Source organism: Hemitrygon akajei, chromosome 11, assembly GCF_048418815.1.
Source record: "Hemitrygon akajei chromosome 11, sHemAka1.3, whole genome shotgun sequence".
Lineage (NCBI taxonomy): Eukaryota > Metazoa > Chordata > Chondrichthyes > Myliobatiformes > Dasyatidae > Hemitrygon > Hemitrygon akajei.
Window position 1 is genome coordinate 55,782,841 of NC_133134.1, and position 20,937 is coordinate 55,803,777.

At 40.9% G+C, this 20,937-nt stretch overlaps 1 protein-coding gene across 1 annotated transcript in view; it reads right to left on the bottom strand.

Annotated features, from left to right (window-relative positions):
- Positions 1 to 20,937, bottom strand: part of usp31 (ubiquitin specific peptidase 31) — a 135,377-nt gene that overhangs the window by 59,392 nt on the left and 55,048 nt on the right. The window contains exon 3 of the mRNA XM_073060894.1: positions 3,631 to 3,768. Coding sequence (XP_072916995.1) covers positions 3,631 to 3,768 — 138 coding nt within the window. The remainder of the gene's footprint in view (positions 1 to 3,630; positions 3,769 to 20,937) is intronic.

Sequence of the window (20,937 nt, forward strand, 5' to 3'; positions counted from 1 at the left end):
AAATCAGTCTTCCAATTCAAAACACATTCAAGTAGAAAATTTCATTAATATTTTCCCAGTAGAGTTAATAAACTTGCTCCATTCTCAGATTATCGGTCTGTTTCCAACAGCACCATTGTCGAAATTAATACCACAACCACCATATTCAGCAGGTTTTAAACACACCTGCTCAACAAGTTCTTTGAACAGGTCCTCACCAGGTTACGAATACCCAATTTATGTACAACCTGTACATATAGACAACCATTCGGGTGATCAGCAGGATTGACTTGCTATCTGTTTTAGGGCTGCGGACACTATCTGCTGCCTGGGAACCTGTCTGTGGTCACAATACTGACTTGCAAACTATGCAGGTTACAAATGCTTCAATAACAGAATCCTGCTATAAGTCAAGTCACTTATATTGTCATTTCGACCATAACTGTTGGTACAGTACCTAGTAAAAATGAGACGTTTTTCAGGACCATGGCGTTACATGACAGTACAAAAACTAGACTGAACTACGTAAAAAAAACAACACAGAGAAAGCTACACTAAACTACAGACCTATATAGGACTGTGTAAAGTGCACAAAAACAGTGCAGGCATTACAATAAATAATAAACAGGACAATACGTGTCAGTCCAGGCTCTGGGTATTGAGGAGTCTGATAACTTGGGGGAAGAAACTGTTACATAGTCTGGTTGAGAGAGCCTGAATGCTTCGGAGCCTTTTCCCAGATGGCAGGAGGGAGAAGAGATTGTATGAGGGGTGCATGGGGTCCTTCATAATGCTGTTTCCTTTGCAGATGCAGCGTGTAGTGTAAATGTCCATGTTGGCAAGAAGAGAGACCCCGATGATCTTCTCAGCTGACCTCACTAACCGCTGCAGGGTCTTGCAATCTGAGATGGTGCAATTTCTAAACCAGGCAGTATAACCCGGGGAAGATCCGTGGAAAGCATCACTTTTAACTTTGCTGACCATCACTCATTGTTTTAACACTTAGTAACTTTAATAAGAGTTAATACGCATTATTTCTTTACATTTGCATTACAAAAAGATCAACAGAAACATCAAGAACGTTAACATGGGTTCATACATCTTAAAGTGTTTTATTATTTAAACTACGTTCTACTCCCTTTTCTGTCAATGCCCCCATAACAATCCAACTGACTTAGAGGAAATATAGGAATAGAGGAAATGCCATGCACTGACTTTATATATAGCCAAATGCTAAACCATACAATAGCAAGCTACTTACATACTCTGGAGTGCAAGGAGTGACAAATGGGATGTGGAATTCTGGGACTACCAGACTTCCAAACAAAAAACTTTTTTAAAAATTGAAATTTAAAAAATGAAGCATTTCCAGTGACAGACGCATCAGTGACCAGAGAGCTTAAGATTAAAAAGAACCCTTAGGGACAAGTGATCATAATATGATCAAATTCACCCTGAAATTTGAGGAGAAGCTAAAGCCAGATGTAACAGTTTTACAGTGGAGTCAGGGGAATTAGAGGCATGGGAGAGGTGGCTGCCAGAATTGATAGACAAAAAAAAAACAATGGCTGGAATTTCTGGAAGCAGTTCAAAAGCCACAAGATAAATACCACCCAAAGAGGAAGTAGTATTCTAAAGGAAAGAGAAGTCAAAGTCAACATAAAAACCAAAGAGGGCATACAATAGAGCAAAAATTAGTGAGAAGTTAGAGGATTGGGAAGTTTTTAAAATCCAACAGAAGGCAACTAAAAAAGTCATTGAGGTAAAGATGGAATACAAAAGGTAGCTAGCCAATAATATTAAAGAGGATAACAAAAATTTCTTCGGATACATGAAGTGTAAAAGAGAGGTGAGAGTTGATATCGGACTGCTGGAAAATGATGCTGGAAAGGCAGTAATGAGGGACAAGGAAATGGCAGACGAACTGAACAAGTATTTTGTATTACTCTTCACTGTTGAAGACACTAGCAGTATGGTGGAAGTTCCAGGTGTTAGAGGTCATGAAGTGTGAAGTTACCATTACGAGAGAGAAGGTCCTTAGGAAACTGAAAGGTCTGAGGGAAGATGAGTCACCTGGATCAGATGGTATACACCCCAAGGTTCTGAAAAAGGTGGATGAAGAGACTGTGGAGGCATTGAGGATGAGGTCTCAGGGTAGTTGGAGGCACAGGGTAAAATAGGCCATAGTCAGCATGGTTTTCTCAAGGGAAAAATCTTCCCTGACAAACTGTTGGCATTATTTGAAGTAGCAGCAAACAAGATAGCCAAATGAGAAGCAGTTGATATTGCAAAATTTCAAAAGGCTTTTGACAAGATGCCACATACGAAGCTACTTAACAAGCTATGAGTCCATGGTATGACAAAAAAGATTCTAGCATGGATTAAGCAGCGGCTGATGGCAAAAGGAAAAGAGTGGGAATAAAATGAGCATTTTCTGTTTGACTGACAGTGACTAGTGATGTTCCACAGAGTCTGTGCTGGGATGAATTCATTCTATGTTATACGTCAATGATTTGGAAGATGGAATTGATGGTTTTGTTGCAAAGTTTGCAGACGACACAAAGATAGGTAGACGGGCAGTTAGTTTTGAGGAAGTAGAGAGACTAGACAAAAAAAGAAAATGGGTAAAGAATTGGCAAATGGAATACAATGTCAGGAAGTGGTCATGCACTTTGGTAGAAGAAATATAGAGCAAATACAAAAGCTGAGGCACAAAGCGACTTGGCAGTCCTTGTGTAGGATTCCGCAAAGGTTAATTTGCAAGTTGAGTCTGTAGTGAGGAAGGGAAATGTAACGTTAGCATTCATTTCAAGAGGGATGGAATATAAAAGTAAGGATCTAATGTTGAGATTTTATAAAGCACTGGTGAGGCCTCACTTGGAACATTGCAAGCAGTTTTAACCCCTATCTTAGAAAGGATGTGGTGAACTGGAAAGGGTTTAAAAAGAGGTTCATGAAAATTATTCCAGGATTGAATGGCTTGTGATATGAAGAGCGTTTGATGGCTCTGGGCCTGTATTTACTAGAATTCAGAAGAATGAGGGGTGACTTCATTGATGAAAGGCCTTGATAGAGTGGATGTGGAGAGGATGTTTCCTATGGAGGGAGAGTAAGACCAGAGGACACGGCCTCAGAATAGAGCAGCATCCTTTTAAAACAGATGTGGTGAATCTGTGGAATTCTTTGCTACAGGCATCTGTGGAGGCAAAGTATTAATGTATATTTAAGGTAGAGGTTGATAAATTCTTGGTTGGTCAGGGCATGAAGGGATACGGGTAGAAACAGGAAATTCGGGCAAAGAGGAAAATTAGATCTGATATGATGAAATGGCAAAGCAGACCCAGGCCAAATTCTGCTCTTATATCTTACAGTCTTAAATAAAGTGTTTGGCAGAAATTGAAAGGGAAAGGGTAATAAATGTAATAACGACTTTCAAAAGAGAACTGGTGAATCTATCTAAAATGGTACAGAGAGATAGATTAATTTGACAGTTTGACCATAAGGTCTGCATGGCCAAACGATCCCCTATTGCGACCCTAATAGATAGCCACATTAATTAATTAAACAAAACAATGTACTAGAAAAATTCAGTGGGTGAGAAAAATTATCACGTTTTGGGTTGAAACCTCATAAAAGGAATCAAGTTCATACCTTGGCAGGAGGTCTCACATTTGTTAAAACAATATTATTCAGGTCTTCGTGGACTCTGTCTAGAAGCCACAGGAGAAACTCTTGAGCATCATGCTGCGAGTTGCCACGATACTGGAAAGCATTTTTTGATACAACATTCTGAAATACAAAATAAAAATAGCTAGAATAGAAATTTACACAAGAAAGAAACCATTTATACTTCCAATCACTCTAAATACCTACAGTATATATCTCAGCAAAATCCAACCTCCTATTCAATGAGGACAAAAAAAACTGCTTTTTGCATTTACCCAACAATGGAGAGAGCATGCTATAATAACCTTAACACACACACGAACAGAGGAGAAAGTAGAAAAGGTGGTGTAGGACTACCATGTGTAATTACAGGACATAGCAAAGGACAATGGAAAGGATTCTGACAGAAGACTTTAGCATTATACAAACATGCAGAATGAAGACTGAAATTAACAAGATCAAATTTACCATCTCTATACCTGCTTGCTTGGTAAATGGCAATAATAAATAATAGATAGGAACAGATGAAGTTCAGGTGCATATACAAAGAGCAAGATTAAACAATGTACTTTACTGTGGACTATAACATTAATAAATGCTATTATTTGAGAGATTGGGGAATTTGGCTGCTTTGGCCAACAACTTTTGTTCCTCTAACAAAACTCACCACAATAATCACAATAGGTCACCAGCAGATGCAATCCCACTGGCTCGCCACGTCCTTGGATCACCTGGACAATGGTAATACCTACGCAAGGCTGTTCATTGAACTCAGGGCTGTAATCATCACCATCATAAACTCAGTTCCAATCAACAAGGCCAAATTCCCAGGCCTCTGTACCTCCCTCTGCAACTGGATCCTTGACTTACTCATCGGGAGGCCACAATCTGTGCAGATCAGAAATAACATCTCCTCTTCACTGAGGAATCAACACTGGTGCACCACAAGGATGCATGCTTAGCCCACTGTTTAGCTATTCACATCTTATTTGCAGAGTTTATTGTCCACTGATCCTGTTTACAATTACTATGATAGATTTGCTAAGTATGCCTGCATAAAAGGGATCTCAGGGTTGTATGCAGTGACAGAATCAGAATCAGGTTTATTATCACCGGCATGTGACATGAAATTTGTTAATTTAGCAGCAGCAGTTCAATGCAATACATAATCTAGCAGAGAGAGAGAAAAAATAAAACATAATAAACAAGTAAATAAATTACATATATTGAATAGATTTTTTTAAATGTGCAAAAACAGAAATACTATATATTAAAAAAGTGAGGTAGTGTCCAAAGCTTCAATGTCCATTCAGGAATCGGATGGCAGAGGGGAAGAAGCTGTTCCTGAATTGCTGAGTGTGTGCCTTCAGGCTTCTGTACCTCCTACCTGATGGTAACAGTGAGAAAAGGGCATGCCCTAGGTGCTGGAAGTCCTTAATAATGGACGCTGACTTTCTGAGACACCGCTCCCTGAAGATGTCCTGGGTACTTTGTAGGCTAGTGCCCAAAATGGAGCTGACTAGATTTACAACCCTCTGCAGCTTCTTTCGGTCCTGTGCAGTAGCTCCTCCATACCAGTGATGCAGCCTGTCAGAATGCTCTCCGTGGTACAGCTATAGAAGTTTTCGAGAGTATTTGTTGACATGCCAAATCTCTTCAAGCTCCTAATAAAGTATTGCCTTCCTTAGGACTACATCAATATGATGGAACAGATTAGATCCTCAGATCTTGACACGCAGGAACTTGAAACTGCTCACTCTCTCCACTTCTGATCCATCTGGTATGTGTTCCTTCATCTTACCTTTCCTGAAGTCCACAATCAGCTCTTTTGTCTTAATGACGTTGAGTGCCAGTTGTTGCTGCGGCACCAGTTGGCATATCTCACTCCTGTACGCCCTCTCATCACCACCTGACATGTATGTACTCTTGATAATAAATTTTACTTTGGACTTTGTTGGCAGAATTTCAGATGGTGATGAGGTGGTGTTCAGGAGTGAGATAGATTAGCTGATTGAGTGGTGTTGAAACAACCACCTTGCACACAACATCAGTAAGGCCAAGAAGTTGATTGTGGACTTCAGGAAGGGGAAGTCAAAGGAATGTACTAGTTCCCATCAAGGACTCAGCAGTGGAAAGGGTAAGCAGTTTCACGTTCCTGGGTGTTATCCTGGGCCCAACATATTGATGCAATTACAATGATGATGCATCAGAGGCCACATTTCATTAGTTTGAGGAGACTTGGTATGTCAACGTTTTGGGCTGAGACCCTTCATCAGGACTGAAGGAGGAGGGGCCAGGGGCCCCATAAAGAAGGTGGGGGGAGGGTGGGTGGGAAAGAGAAAGCTGGTAGGTGCCGGGTGAAAAACCAATCAGGGGAAAGATCAAGGGGTGGGGGAGGGGAAGCAGGGAGGGGATAGGCAGGAAAGGTGAAGGAGGAATGCAAGGGGAAAGCACTATGGGTAGTAGAAGAAGGCAGAATCATGAGAGAGGTGATAGGCAGCTAGAAGAGGAGGCAGAGGGAAAGTGGGATGGGGGAAGAGAGGGGGAGGGAATTACCAGAAGTTGGAGAATTCAATGTTCATACCAAGGGGCTGGAGACACCCTTGCATTCCTCCTTCATCTTTCCTGCCTATCCCCTCCCTGCTTCCCCTCCACCACCCCTTGATCTTTCCTCTGATTGTTTTTTCACCTGGCACCTACCAGCCTTCTTCCCACACTCCCCCCACCTTTAAGGGGCCCCTGCCCCCTCCTTCTTCAGTCCTGACAAAGGGTCTCAGCCCAAAACGTTGATTGCTCATTTCCATGGATGCTGCCCAACCTGCTGAGTTCCTCCAGCTTGTTTGTACGTGTTGCTTTGACCCCAGGATCTGCAGTGTACTTTGTGTTTGGTTAGACTCTCACAAATTTCTACAGAAATAGTGGAGAGCATTTAACTTGGTTGCATAATCTACCCCAGACATTCTTCTCTCTTCTCTTCCCACCCCCCTTACATCGAGAAGAAAATACAAGAGCCTATAAGCACATCCACCAGGTTCAAAGACAGTTTCTATTCCACTGTTATAAGACCATTGAATGGTGCCCTGGTATAGTATGATAGATTTCACGATCTAATTCATTAGGTGGGACTTTGCACTTCATTCTCTATCTGCACTGCTCTCTGTAAATATAACACCATATTCTGCACCATTTTACCTTGTACTACCTCCATACACTGTTATAATGATTGGATGAATAGTATGCAAGATTTTTACTGTACCTCTGGACACAAGACAATAATAAACCAAATTACCAATCTAGTTTGAATTGTTGATAGTGTCTGCATCGATCATAACTGCATTAAAAAGTTTTTGTACTTTCCCCATATCTTATATCATTCATTTAATCTTGTATCTGGCCAATCATCCAAATGCCAGAAACAAGAATCCTATTTAATTTGTTACACTTTCAATTTTTTAAAGCACTTCTCAACATCTTTTTGAAATACATTGGATAAAGTTAGTTGGAAGACAAAGGACAAATACAGAGATATGATCTAATGCCATATGCAATACGATACTTTGAGCTGCTAGGATTATAGGAATGCTGATAGAATAAACAGCTGCTCAAGGACGTGTAATACAGGATAAAGGATTAGACTAGACATGATGGAATTTGATTCAACTGTCTACATTGCACAACTTTGCCAAATGTCTCCATCACATTCTGAATGCATTATGAATGGATAGTCAATTACAAAAGGTCCATGTTAGCTAGACAAGCTAAATGGCTTTGTTTACCCAGCACATGAAGTTACAAATTTCTGCATGTCACTCACACTTATCTCTAAGGAGGTGGTGAACCATTGGCCACTGAAGTCCTTCAAATAAAAGTACAGTACTCCTTCAATGGCGTTATAAAAGTGTTCCAGGATAATGGAACATGCTACGAAGGAACTGCAAAGTATTTAAGTTGACATGCTTTATGATTAAGGGAAATTCAAGTAGCATCATTCACACACAACTGCTATCTTCATTCTCGGCATCAAGTGTTGTTGGTTCAAGAGGTGCCCTAACAGTAGCTTATGCAAGTAACCAAAGTGTACAATACTTTATTGACTGCATACCTTTAATATTTTGGCTGTGGGGGAATGAATGCTTAGGTTGGTAAATGGGCTACCAATTAAGCAGCTGCTTTGTCTCGATTGAAGCCAATGTTGTTGAAGCTCCCCACATCCAAGCAAGTGGAAGGCATTCAAACACACTCTAGTTGTTACCTCGTAGATAATGGAAATCCTAAAGGAAAACCAACACCTCCAGCCCACCTCGCACACAAGTATCATGCCTCTGACTTATTTGTGGAACAAGGATATTCATGCAGTTGGTCCAGTTGTTCTGCTTAATGCTGAGCACAGGATATTGATGGGTGTTGCCAATGGTAACACTACTGAATGTCAAAAGTTAAAGGCACTGGTGTGGCCCTGTTATCTTGAAATAAAGGATGAAAGATTACATAATTAAATCCTACAAAACACGATGGGGTTTCATGGGCAGAATGGAAAGAAAATGCTTCCCATAGTTGCATCTAGAAACAGGGGTCAAGGTCCAAATTAAACACGTTTAGGAGCAAGATGTGAAGAAATTTATTCATTCAGGAGGTGGCAGATTTTTAGCAGTCTTTACCAGAGGGCTCTGTTGTTCATTCAAACCAATATCGATACCTTAAATATTAAAAGAATCAAGGGATATGACAATAGTGCAGGAAAATGCTGCCAAGATGACCACAATCTTGATGAACAGTATTGCAGGTTTGGAAGCCAAATGCCTATCCTGCTTCTATTTCTGATGTTACATGAAACTCATCAGTCCATGCACCAAAGAAGCTGCAGGTAGGCACCTGTTTCAGTTGAAAATAGAATTGCAAAATATGATGGTATTCAATATCCACAGCAATTTTATTTTATTGAACAGGTGCAACTCAAATGTTGATATACTTTCTCCATTTTGGGCATTGATTTCAATTTACCAGGCTTCCTTGATACCACATTTAGGATATTTGTAGAATGCCCATGAGATTACTTTTTAGAGCAGCTTGTGGTTGAGACACTAGAGGAAAGGCAATTCTGGCTTGGGTGTTGTGTAACGAACCAGATTTGATTAGGAAACTTAAGGTAAAGGAACCCTAAGGAGACAGTCATCTTAATAGGATAGAACTCACCCTGCAGCTTCAGAGTGAGACGATAACGTCAGATGTAGCAGGACTCAGCAGGAGAGGCAGCATCTATAGAAAAGAGTAAACAGTCGACATTTCGGGCCAAGACCCTTCCCCAGCAAATAGAGCAAAGCCATGTGTTCATGATGAGGACAGACAAACTCCTTACGGACAGCAGCACAGATTTTACAGCTAACACTGTAAAGTGTTACACTAACCGCTGCATACTGTGCCACCCTGAAGTAGGATGTAGCTTCCTGGAAACCCTCAAATGTGCAGGACTGATATCTAAACCACCACTTAATGAGTAAACTATAAGGAAAACAGCAATAAGATGAAATATAGAAGAAAATGGTACAGAGAAAGCAGGAAAACCATTAGAGTGTGTTGAAATAAGATTGAAAAGAATACCATACATCATTTTACTGTACAGTTTCACAACTTTGCAGGAATGGGACCCGCTCTCGGGGTTTCACATTATTTGGCGCACCAAGGGTGCGGCCTAAGAGCTTTGCTCGTCTTTGGAGGTCCGAGATTTCGTGGCTCTGTGGGGGGGGGTGGTAGCGGAGGTTGGTGTCCAGACAGTAAATCGGTGTGTCATGGGAGTCAGAAGAGCTCAGGCTGTGTGCCTGAAGACCTGAGATGTTTGGACACAGAGCTCAGAAAAAGCAATGCAACGGACTTTTAACATTGTAAACCAGCAAGTTATGATATGTCATGTCTCCCCTCTTGCTGTGAAATAGAGACACCTCTTTCTCCCTTATTAGGGAGAGAGAGCCTGCGGTATGTTGAATACCGGGTGAACAAGTAGCCTCTGGAGTACTGCAAGTCTGTGTCTTTGTTGTTGCTTTGCTCACGCTTGAGTGCTCAGTGGTGGGTGTCAGTTTTTTTTAGCTGGTGGGGGGAGAGGGCAGATTGTTGCTTGCTGCCACTTTCACGCCGAGGAGGGGAGCTGGGGGGGGAGGGCGGGGACTTTGGAGTTCTAACACTTAACTATCATTGTTTGGGGGCACTCATCTTTTTCATGGATGGTTGCGAAGAAAAAACGTTTCAAGATGTATACATTTCTGACATTAAATGTACCTTTGAAACCATTTCATATTAAAATTGCACAAAAGCTGTATAAAAGCAAGATAACCCTATGTCAGCATGTTAAATTGGACTCAAGTTAAAACCCTCACATACTGTGATTTGCAAAGCTCTATTAAGATAAACAGCCATATCATTCAAGAGATCACTGACCGAATTTCTAGCTTGGCAGCAGAGACAGCATGGTGCACATGAAATAGAAGAAACTGATAGGCTCAGGTGTATGTTATTTGTCACTTCCCTATCCCCATACTCCCAAGGTCAGCCATGGTTGAGTGATTCTTCCATGGCCTCCTGTACGAGGTCTGCATTTTAGGGGGACTTCAACCCTGGACTTTCTAGGAAACAGGGCCGTGCAGTCAACCTCTTCCAAATTAGAGGAAGACCGAGAGGAGTGGTAGCAGGCTAAGCATCCAGTAACAGATGCAACACTTGGAAATGCTCCCAGTCTCAGCAGTTACAGAGAAAGCTAGAGAACAGTGGCAATTTTTTTTACTGATATGTGTTTTAGCCCTGTGGGATTTGAAAGGCCTCCAGCATACAAATTTTCTGAAGGAAGTCGGGATTGAGAAAAGGAAAAATAACAGCAAGGCTCTTGCTTCCCAACATCAAAAGTATCTTTTAACCTTCCAGAGCTGTGATTTTCACACAGGAGGCAGCTATTCATGTTAATAGTTCTAAACTGCTGCAGTAGCACCTGGATTTTATTTTCTACAAGAAGTTCCATGCCCTATCCTTCATGGATAACAAGAACTGCGACTACTCAAGAATTGATCAGATGGAATATTCTAAATCAAAGGGTCTCAACCCAAAATGTCAACTACTCTTTTCCACAGATGCTGCCTGGCCTGCTGAGTTCCTCCAGCATTTTGTGTGTTGCTTATTCAAGACACACTTCTACCACTGAAACACGTGATTACAAAATTCTTTAGAAAATCAAAACCTGTTTAAAACTTCTGAGAATCACATAGCCTGCAAATATAAACAATACTATCAAGACTGCTGGAAACCACTTTTAAAGACTAGATAAATCAATTGTATTGAAGCAGTCTTATGATTGCCTCAAGCAATCCATTACATTGCTGAATTGTTCTGGTTCCACTGGTCACTTTCAATTTTAACCTTTCCATTCCTGGTACAGAGAAATCATATAGTGTTTCAATTGAGCAGAGGATAGTAGTCTTTTTCTACTCAATGTACACTACAAGCACTGTCAGAGCAGTCAGGTACCTCCACATGCTCAGATTTCGAAATCCTATTTTAACATAAGGACAGCACTACCTTCTCTGAAGGACAAGAAATTAGATGAACGATAAAGTAATCCAATTTAGCAGCTTTAAATGAAGAAAAAAAACTAGCCAAGAAGCAGTTCCCATCCGCCTGACTTTCTGAAACCACTGTTGCCAGAGTAGACTAAATACCATTCCTCAGCCACCAGAAAACTTGCAAAGTTCTTACAGAAACAATAAAGGATCCGATTGCACTGGAGAAAGCACAGATAAAATTCACCAGGAACTTAACTAAAATGTAAATATCTTTTATACCAAGACACTTTATAAACTGAGTTTGTTTGCTTTGGAGCAGACTAGTTTGAGGGAGGGCAGACGAAGGTACCAGAAAGAATTATAGGAAAGATATACGATAATAATTAAAAATCTCTTCTCTCCCCCCCCCCCCCCCACTGTGACACTGTCTAAATCAAGGGAGCATAGGTTTAAAGCAAGATGTAGTTGGCTTAGAGGGGATGGGGGGTGGAATTTTGCCCACATGGTTGGGGTTGGAGTCTGAATTACAGTGCCTGAAAAAGGTGATGGAGATAGAAACTCATTTAAGAAGCATTAACTAAATTCTGAGGCCATAGACCTGATGAGATAAATGGGACAAGCATTGACAGTGATGGACCTGTTTCTGTGCTGTCTCTATGACTAAAATATGAAATCCAAGTAGCTCAACTTGAGAATTAATTTTAGTCAATTTTTGTAACAGAAGATATAAATGAACAGTTAGCAAGCTGCACTAACTACGTGAAGAAACTCAAAGCTTCAAACATTGCACAGACATAAAAGAATTACTCATAGATTTAAGGGATCAAACAGTAACTGAAGAACAAAAGTGTGAAATTATTACTGAAGGCCAGCCACAAGCCAGGGAGAATTGCCATGTCCTTTCCTCGCCAGAAAATAGGAACAGCTGCAAGATTAAAATGTAACTTACAGAGAACAGATCTGTTTTGAAGCATAGCTTCTGAACACACAGACAATTCATAAGATAGTTCAGAGACTCCAAGAAGGATTTCTGATGATGGTTACAAAGGGTGCTGACCCAATGTGCCCATACTCCCACACCCAGTATTACATCAGAAATGATGAAAATGATAGAATTCTATATGAACTACTCAACAGATATGCAGTCCTTGGTCTGGAAGCTGAGACAATGGTAAAACAGTCCAATGTTATCAGATGATTGAACCATTCTCCACCCTGCCTCTACTGTTCAGTTTCACAGTACTGGTATTCACCCTCATATTTTCCCCTAGGAATCTAGGATTAGTGTTGCATCTATAGCATTCCCCACTTCACTTCATAAGTCGAGGGATAGAGTTTAAGAGTTGTGAGGTAATGATGCAGCTCTATAAAACTCTGGTTAAGCCACAATTGGGAGTACTGTGTCCAGTTCTGGTCACCTTACTTTCGGAAAGATGTGGAAGCATTGGAAAGGGTACAGAGGAGATTTGCCAGGATGCTGCCTGGTTTAGAGAGTATGCATTATGATCAGAGATTAAGGGAGCTAGGGCTTTACTCTCTGGAGAGAAGGAGGATGAGAGGAGACATGATAGAGGTATACAAGATATTAAGAGGAATAGATAGAGTGGACAGCCAGCACCTCTTACCCAGGGTGCCGCTGCTCAATACAAGAGAACATGGCTTTAAGGTAAGGGGTGGGAAGTTCAAGGGGGATATTAGAGGAAGGTTTTTTTACTCAGAGAGTGGTTGGTGTGTGGAATGCACTGCCTGAGTCAGTGGTGCAGGCAGATACACTAGTGAAATTTAAGAGACCACAAGACAGGTATATGGAGGAATTTAAGGTGGCGGCTTACATGGGAAGCAAGGTTTAAGAGTCGGCACAACATTGTGGGATGAAGGGCCTGTACTGTGCTGTACTGTTCTATTTCCTGTAACCTATTCACAACACCATCCTTATTCTCCTTGCACATACCTGCAACTGGGCTACTGTACAGAAGCTAATTAACCTAGCAACCAGCTGGATTTGGGATGTGCAAGGAAACTGGAGCACCAGAGGGAAGCCCCACAAAGGTCACAGACAATGTGAAAACTGCACACAGGCAGCAATGGAGGCCAGTTATCTTGAACTGCAGCTGGAAGGAAGAAGCACTACTTGCCTACTGTACTAGCCACTTTTCACAAGTATCTTCAGGTAACAGTCACCAACTTATACAAAGACAAAACACTTGTCATTTGGGATTCTGTATTGTGGATTTCCAGTGTGTCTCATGCCAAACAGGCTCAGCTAAGGGCTGTAGAATCACTCACGCATCAAGCCCCTTGCCTCTACCTCACTAGAAGCTCCAAGAGCAGGAATAAAAGTAACATTACCCAACTCATTAGTTTACCAGAGGATTCAAGTTAATGATAGGGCCGGAATTTGGAAAACAATAATGAAAAATGAACGTTTAAAAAATTAATGCATCAAGTATGAAGAGCTAAATTCAGAAAGCTCTACAAATACTCAAGTCAGGCAGCATATGGAAAAGAAAGGCAACCAATATTGCAGTTTGGTAACCTAACATTCCTAGTGAGAAAGGATTACCTTTTCAAACAACAAAAGACAAAATGGATGGTGTAACATCTAGCCCAATAAATACTAGACTGTTCTTAGAAGGTTAATGTGTGGTGAGCTAAGTGCCAAAGTGAACCACCTATACCCCCCCCCAAACAGAATAAACGTGCACTGAATCCATCACATCTTGAATATTTTCTTTCCTTCCACATATGTCATTACATTCAAATAATCAAGACTTATTTACTGCAAAGAGAGGCAGAGGTAAAAGATCAACCATCATCTTACTGAACAGTAAAGTACAAGGAGGCACAAGGCCTATTTCCGCTTCTTTGAATCCAAAAACCTCTAAGGTCGCTTTAGCAACACAGGTCTGGACACAGCAGCCCAGGTTCAATGAAGCCTTTGTGGAATTTGCACTTTCCTTATGACTGCATGGGTTTTCTTCAGGTATTACAGTTTCTTCCCATATCCCAGTCATGCGGGTTATAGATTGATTGGACTTTAAATTGCCCTTAGGTGGAAGGTGTTTATTATTTTTACATATAACCATAAACAAATTGCATATGTCATGATGCTACCTACCACTTGATATGCCCACACCTCACTTAAAAGTAAAAATGTTTTCCTTTCAATTGGTTTAATGTTTTGACGTTATAAAACATAAGTGGTAACAAGGTGTTTTTAAAAAACAAATCTGAGATGACTACCAACCAGTTGATGCACAGTAAGAAGCTCAAGTTTAAAGAAAAGCAGCAGAGTCCATGTTTCTTCGGAAGGGAAGACACAATTGAGTTTTAAGTCAGTAAACCAGAATTCACAGGTTCATAAGCAGTGTGTACTGGGTGATAATACTCAAAAAGCAAAAATGGCAGGCTAAATCAGAAAGACAGCTGCATTTGATTGCTAAATGGGTAATTGGCTCATGTATACTGAGCTAATTGTACAGCATTTTAAAGCAAATTAATAGCCAATGAGAAACGAGTAGCAATTTTGCTGAGTGCATTTGGGTTTAAAGGCACACAGTTTGCTTTGAAGTTCAACCAAACCAGCCAAAATGTGCTTAACTGATATTGTGAAAGTAATGCAGGAACATTCAGAAACAAAGCCATTGTTGACTGCAGAACACTTTAGGTTTCATAAGCAGAATCAAAAGCAAAGGGAGTCCATTTCAGTGCACGTGGCTGAACCAAAGAAATTGTCTGAGCATTTTCAGTTTGGTAATGGACTTAATAATGCCCTGAGAGTTTGCTTAGCTTGTGGAATCCTACAAGATTCAAAAACAGCTCCTAACTGCAGTACAACTTGTAGCTGAAATTGCTGCATCACTGAGTTGCAGTCACGAAAGACAGCATGACAAAACTGCAATGTCTACACAGAAACCAACCTGACTGGACAAATTGTGCTACTGTGGTGGCAGGGGCTCACATACACCAGACCAATGCAGATTTAAATGTGAAACTTGTAGAAAATGCAAAGCAGGCCGCATACAAAAATTTTGCTGGACAGACAAAAATGAAGAAACTGTACAGAGGAGAGAAAAAAATTAAAAATTTACTTTTAAAAAGAGCTCTAACTTACATGCTGCTGATGAAGAATTGAGAGTGACACAGGATTGTGTAGTCTTGAAATTTACAATGTGAAAACTGGAAATAGACAAGTTATATGGGTTACAGCAGAAATGAATGGCAAATTAAAGTGGAATTGGACATTGAAACAGCTGTTTCAGTTATCGCACAAAATGAGTTTGAACAGCATTTCAAAGATACTGAAACTGAAGCCTGCAGATATCCAAGAACTTATACTGGAGAAAAGATAACTCCTATGGGAATGATTTTCAGAACAGCCACATTGTGCTTGTATATGGTAAAAGCAGGAAGGCCAGCATTATGGGGGTTTGATTGGATGAGACAACTACAACTTGGAGATCCATCCACAATTTGCATGCCACATTCTCTACAGAGAGTGGGGCCACAATAGGACTTGACAACAATTTAGAGCTTATCTGTGGAAACCACTTAATTTCTACCTTTAAAAACTTTTTCCTTTTCAAAGTGAATGGGGTTCTGTCGAAGACCCTGGCCTAGAGCTACACTAAAACTTCAGTTCTTTGCAGCGATGGGACCTGCTCCTGGGACTCACCAACCAGTCATTTTACGATATCCCAAGGGCACAGTCTAGAAGAATAGCATCCCTTCAGAGTTTTGAGGCTTTACTGCCCTGGGAATGAGCAGACTTTCTGCCGGTGATTCCAAATGAAGCGTCACGGGGGGGGACAGAACAGAAGATCGGGAACAGTGGATCAGCAGTCAGGGGCTCTGTACTTGGATTGTGCCCTCTCTCTCTCTCATTGGTGGGGAAGAGGTTACCATTCTCAAGTCAGAACTCGAAATAAATGTGATGCAGCAGGATATAACACTGTAAATCAGCAAGTTATTTTGTTTATGTCACCCCTCTCGCTGTGGAAGGGTGATATCTGTCCTTTTACTAGGGGGAGAGCCTGTGGTATGTCAAATTTGTCTGGTGAATGATTATTCTTGTTGTACTGCAAATCACGATCTTGCTATTGCCTGCTTGGTGGGTGCAGGGTGCTGTTGCTTTTTTTGATTAAGTGAGGAAGGGGGAGGGTCGTTCCTTTGCTGCTGCTTGTGCATTGGAGGGGGGAGTACGGGAGCTTTGAACATTTTTAACTGTCACTCTTTCTTTGGGGCACTCTTCTGTTTTCATGAATGTCTGTGAGGAACAAGTAGTTCAGATTCTGTATTGTTTATATTCTCTGATCTTAAATGGAACAACTGAAAAATAAAGTCAACTGTAAGCAAATTAAGGTACTGGATCATGCCACAATTGTCTCCATGCAGTACACCTTGAACCACTGCCCAGAGGGCAAACAGGTCATAGTGACAACCTCATACCTCTGGTTGGAAAGCATACTGGACCAGGGAAGGACCATGATGTTCAGCACAATCATGAAAGTAACAAAACAGTAGTTCAACTACAACAGTTCTTGTAGGCAACATATCTGAAAAGGCTAGTACGTTAATCAGGCAGTTACTTGCAAAATGTGGCTTGGTTTTAAACTGGAGGAGCGTTCAAGGAGCTTCAAAATGCTGCAAGCATTCAGCTTTAGAGTGCATAACCAGAATCTGCTGTGTGCATTAAGGTTATTGTATGTACTTCAAGTGGGAAACAAAAAGCTGTTTTTAAAAATAGATGCAAAGACCAAAGCCCAGCTGGATGAATGCAAGGCCAAAAAGAAAGGAATCAATGGAGATACGAAAACATAGGATTTGTCAGGTAATGTTGTGGATGAGGAAACCAGGAGAGATCAGATCTTAAAGAAAGCCATAGAAGGTTTTAATAAGAAAATACTCCAGTGAACAGAATTAAAGATCAAGATGTTACTCCTAGAAAGAAAAAGGTGAGAAAAGACAGACAAGTTGAAAAGGAGGGAGAGGTTGAGAAAGTGAGTGAAAAGGAGAAAGGCATAAGAGACAGAAGGAACATGAGAAAGAAAGAAGTCGGGGCCAAGAGAGAAGGATCAAAGAAAATCCAAAGTGAAAAGCTGAGAAAAGGACAAGAAAAATGGCTACCATTGTCAGAATCACTTCCCACAGTCTGAGTCAACTCCTTCAAGCTCCACAGAAGAGACCCCAAACCCAAGATTGTTTCACAGCCACAAGTCTTAGCTGTCAAGCAGAGAGATCCCCCCCCCCCCCCAGTCAGAATGGATGTTCTCCCACAACAGTATGAAAGCCTCCAATGTGATTAAATCTTTAGGCCTGACTATGACAATTTAATATTTATTTTGCTGTGGAAGTCTGTACATAGTAGTTGTATTATAATAGCATACTGTAGATATAGTTGAGAGGCAGTCTTATTGCGTTGGAAGTTTACAGCAAAGCAGGGAGTGTAGTGTATTTACTATTTCAGTAATATTGTAAATATATTGTTTGATTAAGCATTGCTTATAAAATTCATTGCATTCGTCATGATACTATTACATGATTTGTGTGCACCTCGCTTAAAGTAAAAATGAACCCATACAACTTACCTAACTGTTGTTTTCCTTTCAATTAGTTTAATGTTTTGAAATTACAAAACATTGCACTTTCCACTCTAGTAGTGCAGCCAGTAGACAAGAGAGACAATGTGCATTCTCATATTCTAGAAACAATCAAACTTCACTGGAAGCTGGCCAATACCTACCCAACCCATTGCATTACAGATTGTTTCAACGATTGTAAAGGACAACTTCGAAGATTTTCTTTACCTTTTAACAGGAATGCTCTGTCACCCATGTTACTTTTACATGCTAGCCAAATAATTCACATCTGTGCCCTACTTTTCCCTTCTCCATCTTGACTTCAAATACTTGACTGATTACCTTATGTATGATGTTCATACACCCGTTAAGCACTCCACACCCATTTAAATCATGTAGGAAAAGAAAACTAAATTTTCTTCATTCTACCAATTATACACAGAGCCAATGACCACTTCAGCGAGTTTTTCCACTTCACTATGAAGGCATAACAGCAATGATAAAAAGCCTCTAAAATTCATTCAGTTATTCCATCTAAAAATCAGGCCTGTGAAGCAATCCCGGGGTTGCCTCGGTGTTAATTGGAAGAGTTCATTCTGGAACAGTGGGAAGTGGTTCCGACAGCTCTGGATACCTTTCTTCTGGACACGATGGCATCCCAAACAGTGCACAGCAAGCTTCACTAGACAATATAGATCAATATGTGTGAGTACAGTGCTTGAGATCACTGTTTCCTTCACCTTTTAGAAAGCCACCTCACAGTGCTTTGTCCATTGCCATTTCTTCCCAGTTTGCAATGAGGAGTTGAAGGGGTGGAGCACAGTAGCCGGTGTGGCAGGAACCTGTTATAGTAATGGACATACCCTAAAAAGGACCGCGGCCATGACACATCCTTTTGCCTTTCGTCATCCACCACTGCTCGAATTTTCTCAGCACACTTGTTTAATTCTTGTGTCAATAGCGTACCACAGTAAGTGATGGTTGGTTTAAATAATTTATACTTGTTGCCATCATGTTCAGAGCCCATAATCTTGTTATCTTCTGAGCAATTTGAAGTTTTGGAGATGTTCCTTGTCATCCTTAACAATAACAATGTCATGCAGGTAACACCAATGGCCTAAGGAGCCTTGCAGCACCTAGTCCATAGCTTTCTGCCAGAGTGCAGGTGCACATGCTACTCCAAAAATAAGCAATAAAGCCATTTGTGAGTACTTGTTGTGAGAGACACCGTCTCTTCTTCCATCTCTATCATAGGTAGGGCTTAGCCAAGTCCACTTTGCTGAAGTGTTTCCCTCCAGAAAGGTTTACAAAGATATCCTCTTTCCTGGGGGGATGGTATTGATCCATGTTCAGTACTGGGTTGATGGTGACCTTAAAAATCACCACAGATCCTGACAGAAACACCATTCTTGGCTACTGTGACCACAGCCATTGCCCAAGGGCTCCACTCAACCTTGAAAAGAATTTCTTCAAATTCTATACGATCTTGCTCACTGGCAACTTTATTACATAAAGAACTGGACAGGCTTTGTAAAACTTTTGTGTGGCATTTTCATTTACCACTACTTTACCTTTGGTATGTTTGAGTTTCCAATGCCATCTTTGAATACTGCTGTGTTGTATTTCACTGTTATGAATGCCATTCCCAGAGTTATATTTTCTCCAGTACAAGTTCTTAGTTGGATTTCAGCAGCCATTAGTTCAGTATCTTTGAAATGCCATTCAAACTCATTTAAAGGAATGACTCAAGCCGCCCAGCCAATGTCCACTTTCATTTTAATTAATTTGCAGTTCACTTCTGGTGTAAGCTATTGCTTGTTTATTGCTAGTTTTCACATTATAAATCTTAAGGCTAGCCAATCCTGCATCACTCTCATGATTAGCAGGTGTATATTTTAAAATCAACAACATGCAGATTAGGTCTCTTCTCAAACAACTTGACTTTTTATCTTTTGCTCTTCCCTATGCAGTCCATTTATTTTTGTGTGCCCAACACGCTCTTTGTTGCATTTTCTGCGTTTCACCTTTAAACCTGTATTGGTCTGGCGTATAACAGCCCTTGCTACAACAGTACACAATTTCTTTTGCCAGGCAAGTTTCTGCTCAGACTTTAATTTTGTTCACACTCATTTTCATTCTTGATTGTAACCCAATTGCAACTGTTTGGTGTTTGTTCTTTTAAATGCAAGTTATGCTTCAGTTATGAGGCATTTTAAACTTTTTTTCTTGTAAGATTCCAGAAACTAAATGATCTTAGTGCATCATTAATCCCATTACAGAACTGACAATGATTAAACTCTTCAATACAGCCACGTACACTGAAATGGACTCACTGTGACCAAAATATAGGAGCAGAATCAGGCCATTTGGCCCATCAAGTCTGCTCCACCATTCCATCATGGCAGATCCAATTTTCCTCCGTTCCACTCTCCTGCCTTCTCCCCATATCCTTCATGCCTTGACCAATTAAGAAGCATCAACCTCTGCCTTAAATATAAATAAAAATTTGGACTCCACATCAGCCTGTGGCAATGAATTCCACAGATTCACCACTCTCTGGCTAGAGAAATTCCTCCTCAGCTCCGGTCTAAAAGGACGCCCCTCTATTCTGAAGCCGTGTTCTCTGTTCTTAGACTCTCCCACCATGGGAAACATCTTTTCCACATCCACTCTATCAAGGCCTTTCACCATTCCATAGGTTTAAACGGGGTCATCCCTCATTCTCTGGAATTGTAGTGAATACAGGCCCAGCGCCATCAAAAGCTCATTCAATCCTGGAATCATTTTTGTGACACACAAAATGCTGAGGAATTCACAGGCCAGGCATCATCTATGAAAATCAATAAACAGATGACATTTTGGGCTTAGACCCTTCATCAGGACTGGAAAGAAGATGATTAGTTAGATCAAGAAGGTGGGGATAGGGGAGGAAGTTTAAGGTGGCAGGTGATTGGTGAAACTGGGAGAGGGGAGGGGGTGAAATAAAGAGCTGGGAAGCTGATAGGTGAAAGAGATAGAGCGTTGGAGGAGGAGGAGGAATAGGAGAGGTAGAAAACTGGAAGGGGGAGGAGCACCAGAGGGACGTGATGGGCAGGTAAAGAGATTAGATGAGAGGGAAACAGGAATGGGAGTGACGAAAGGTGGGGGGGGGGGGGGGGGAGAGCAACCACTGG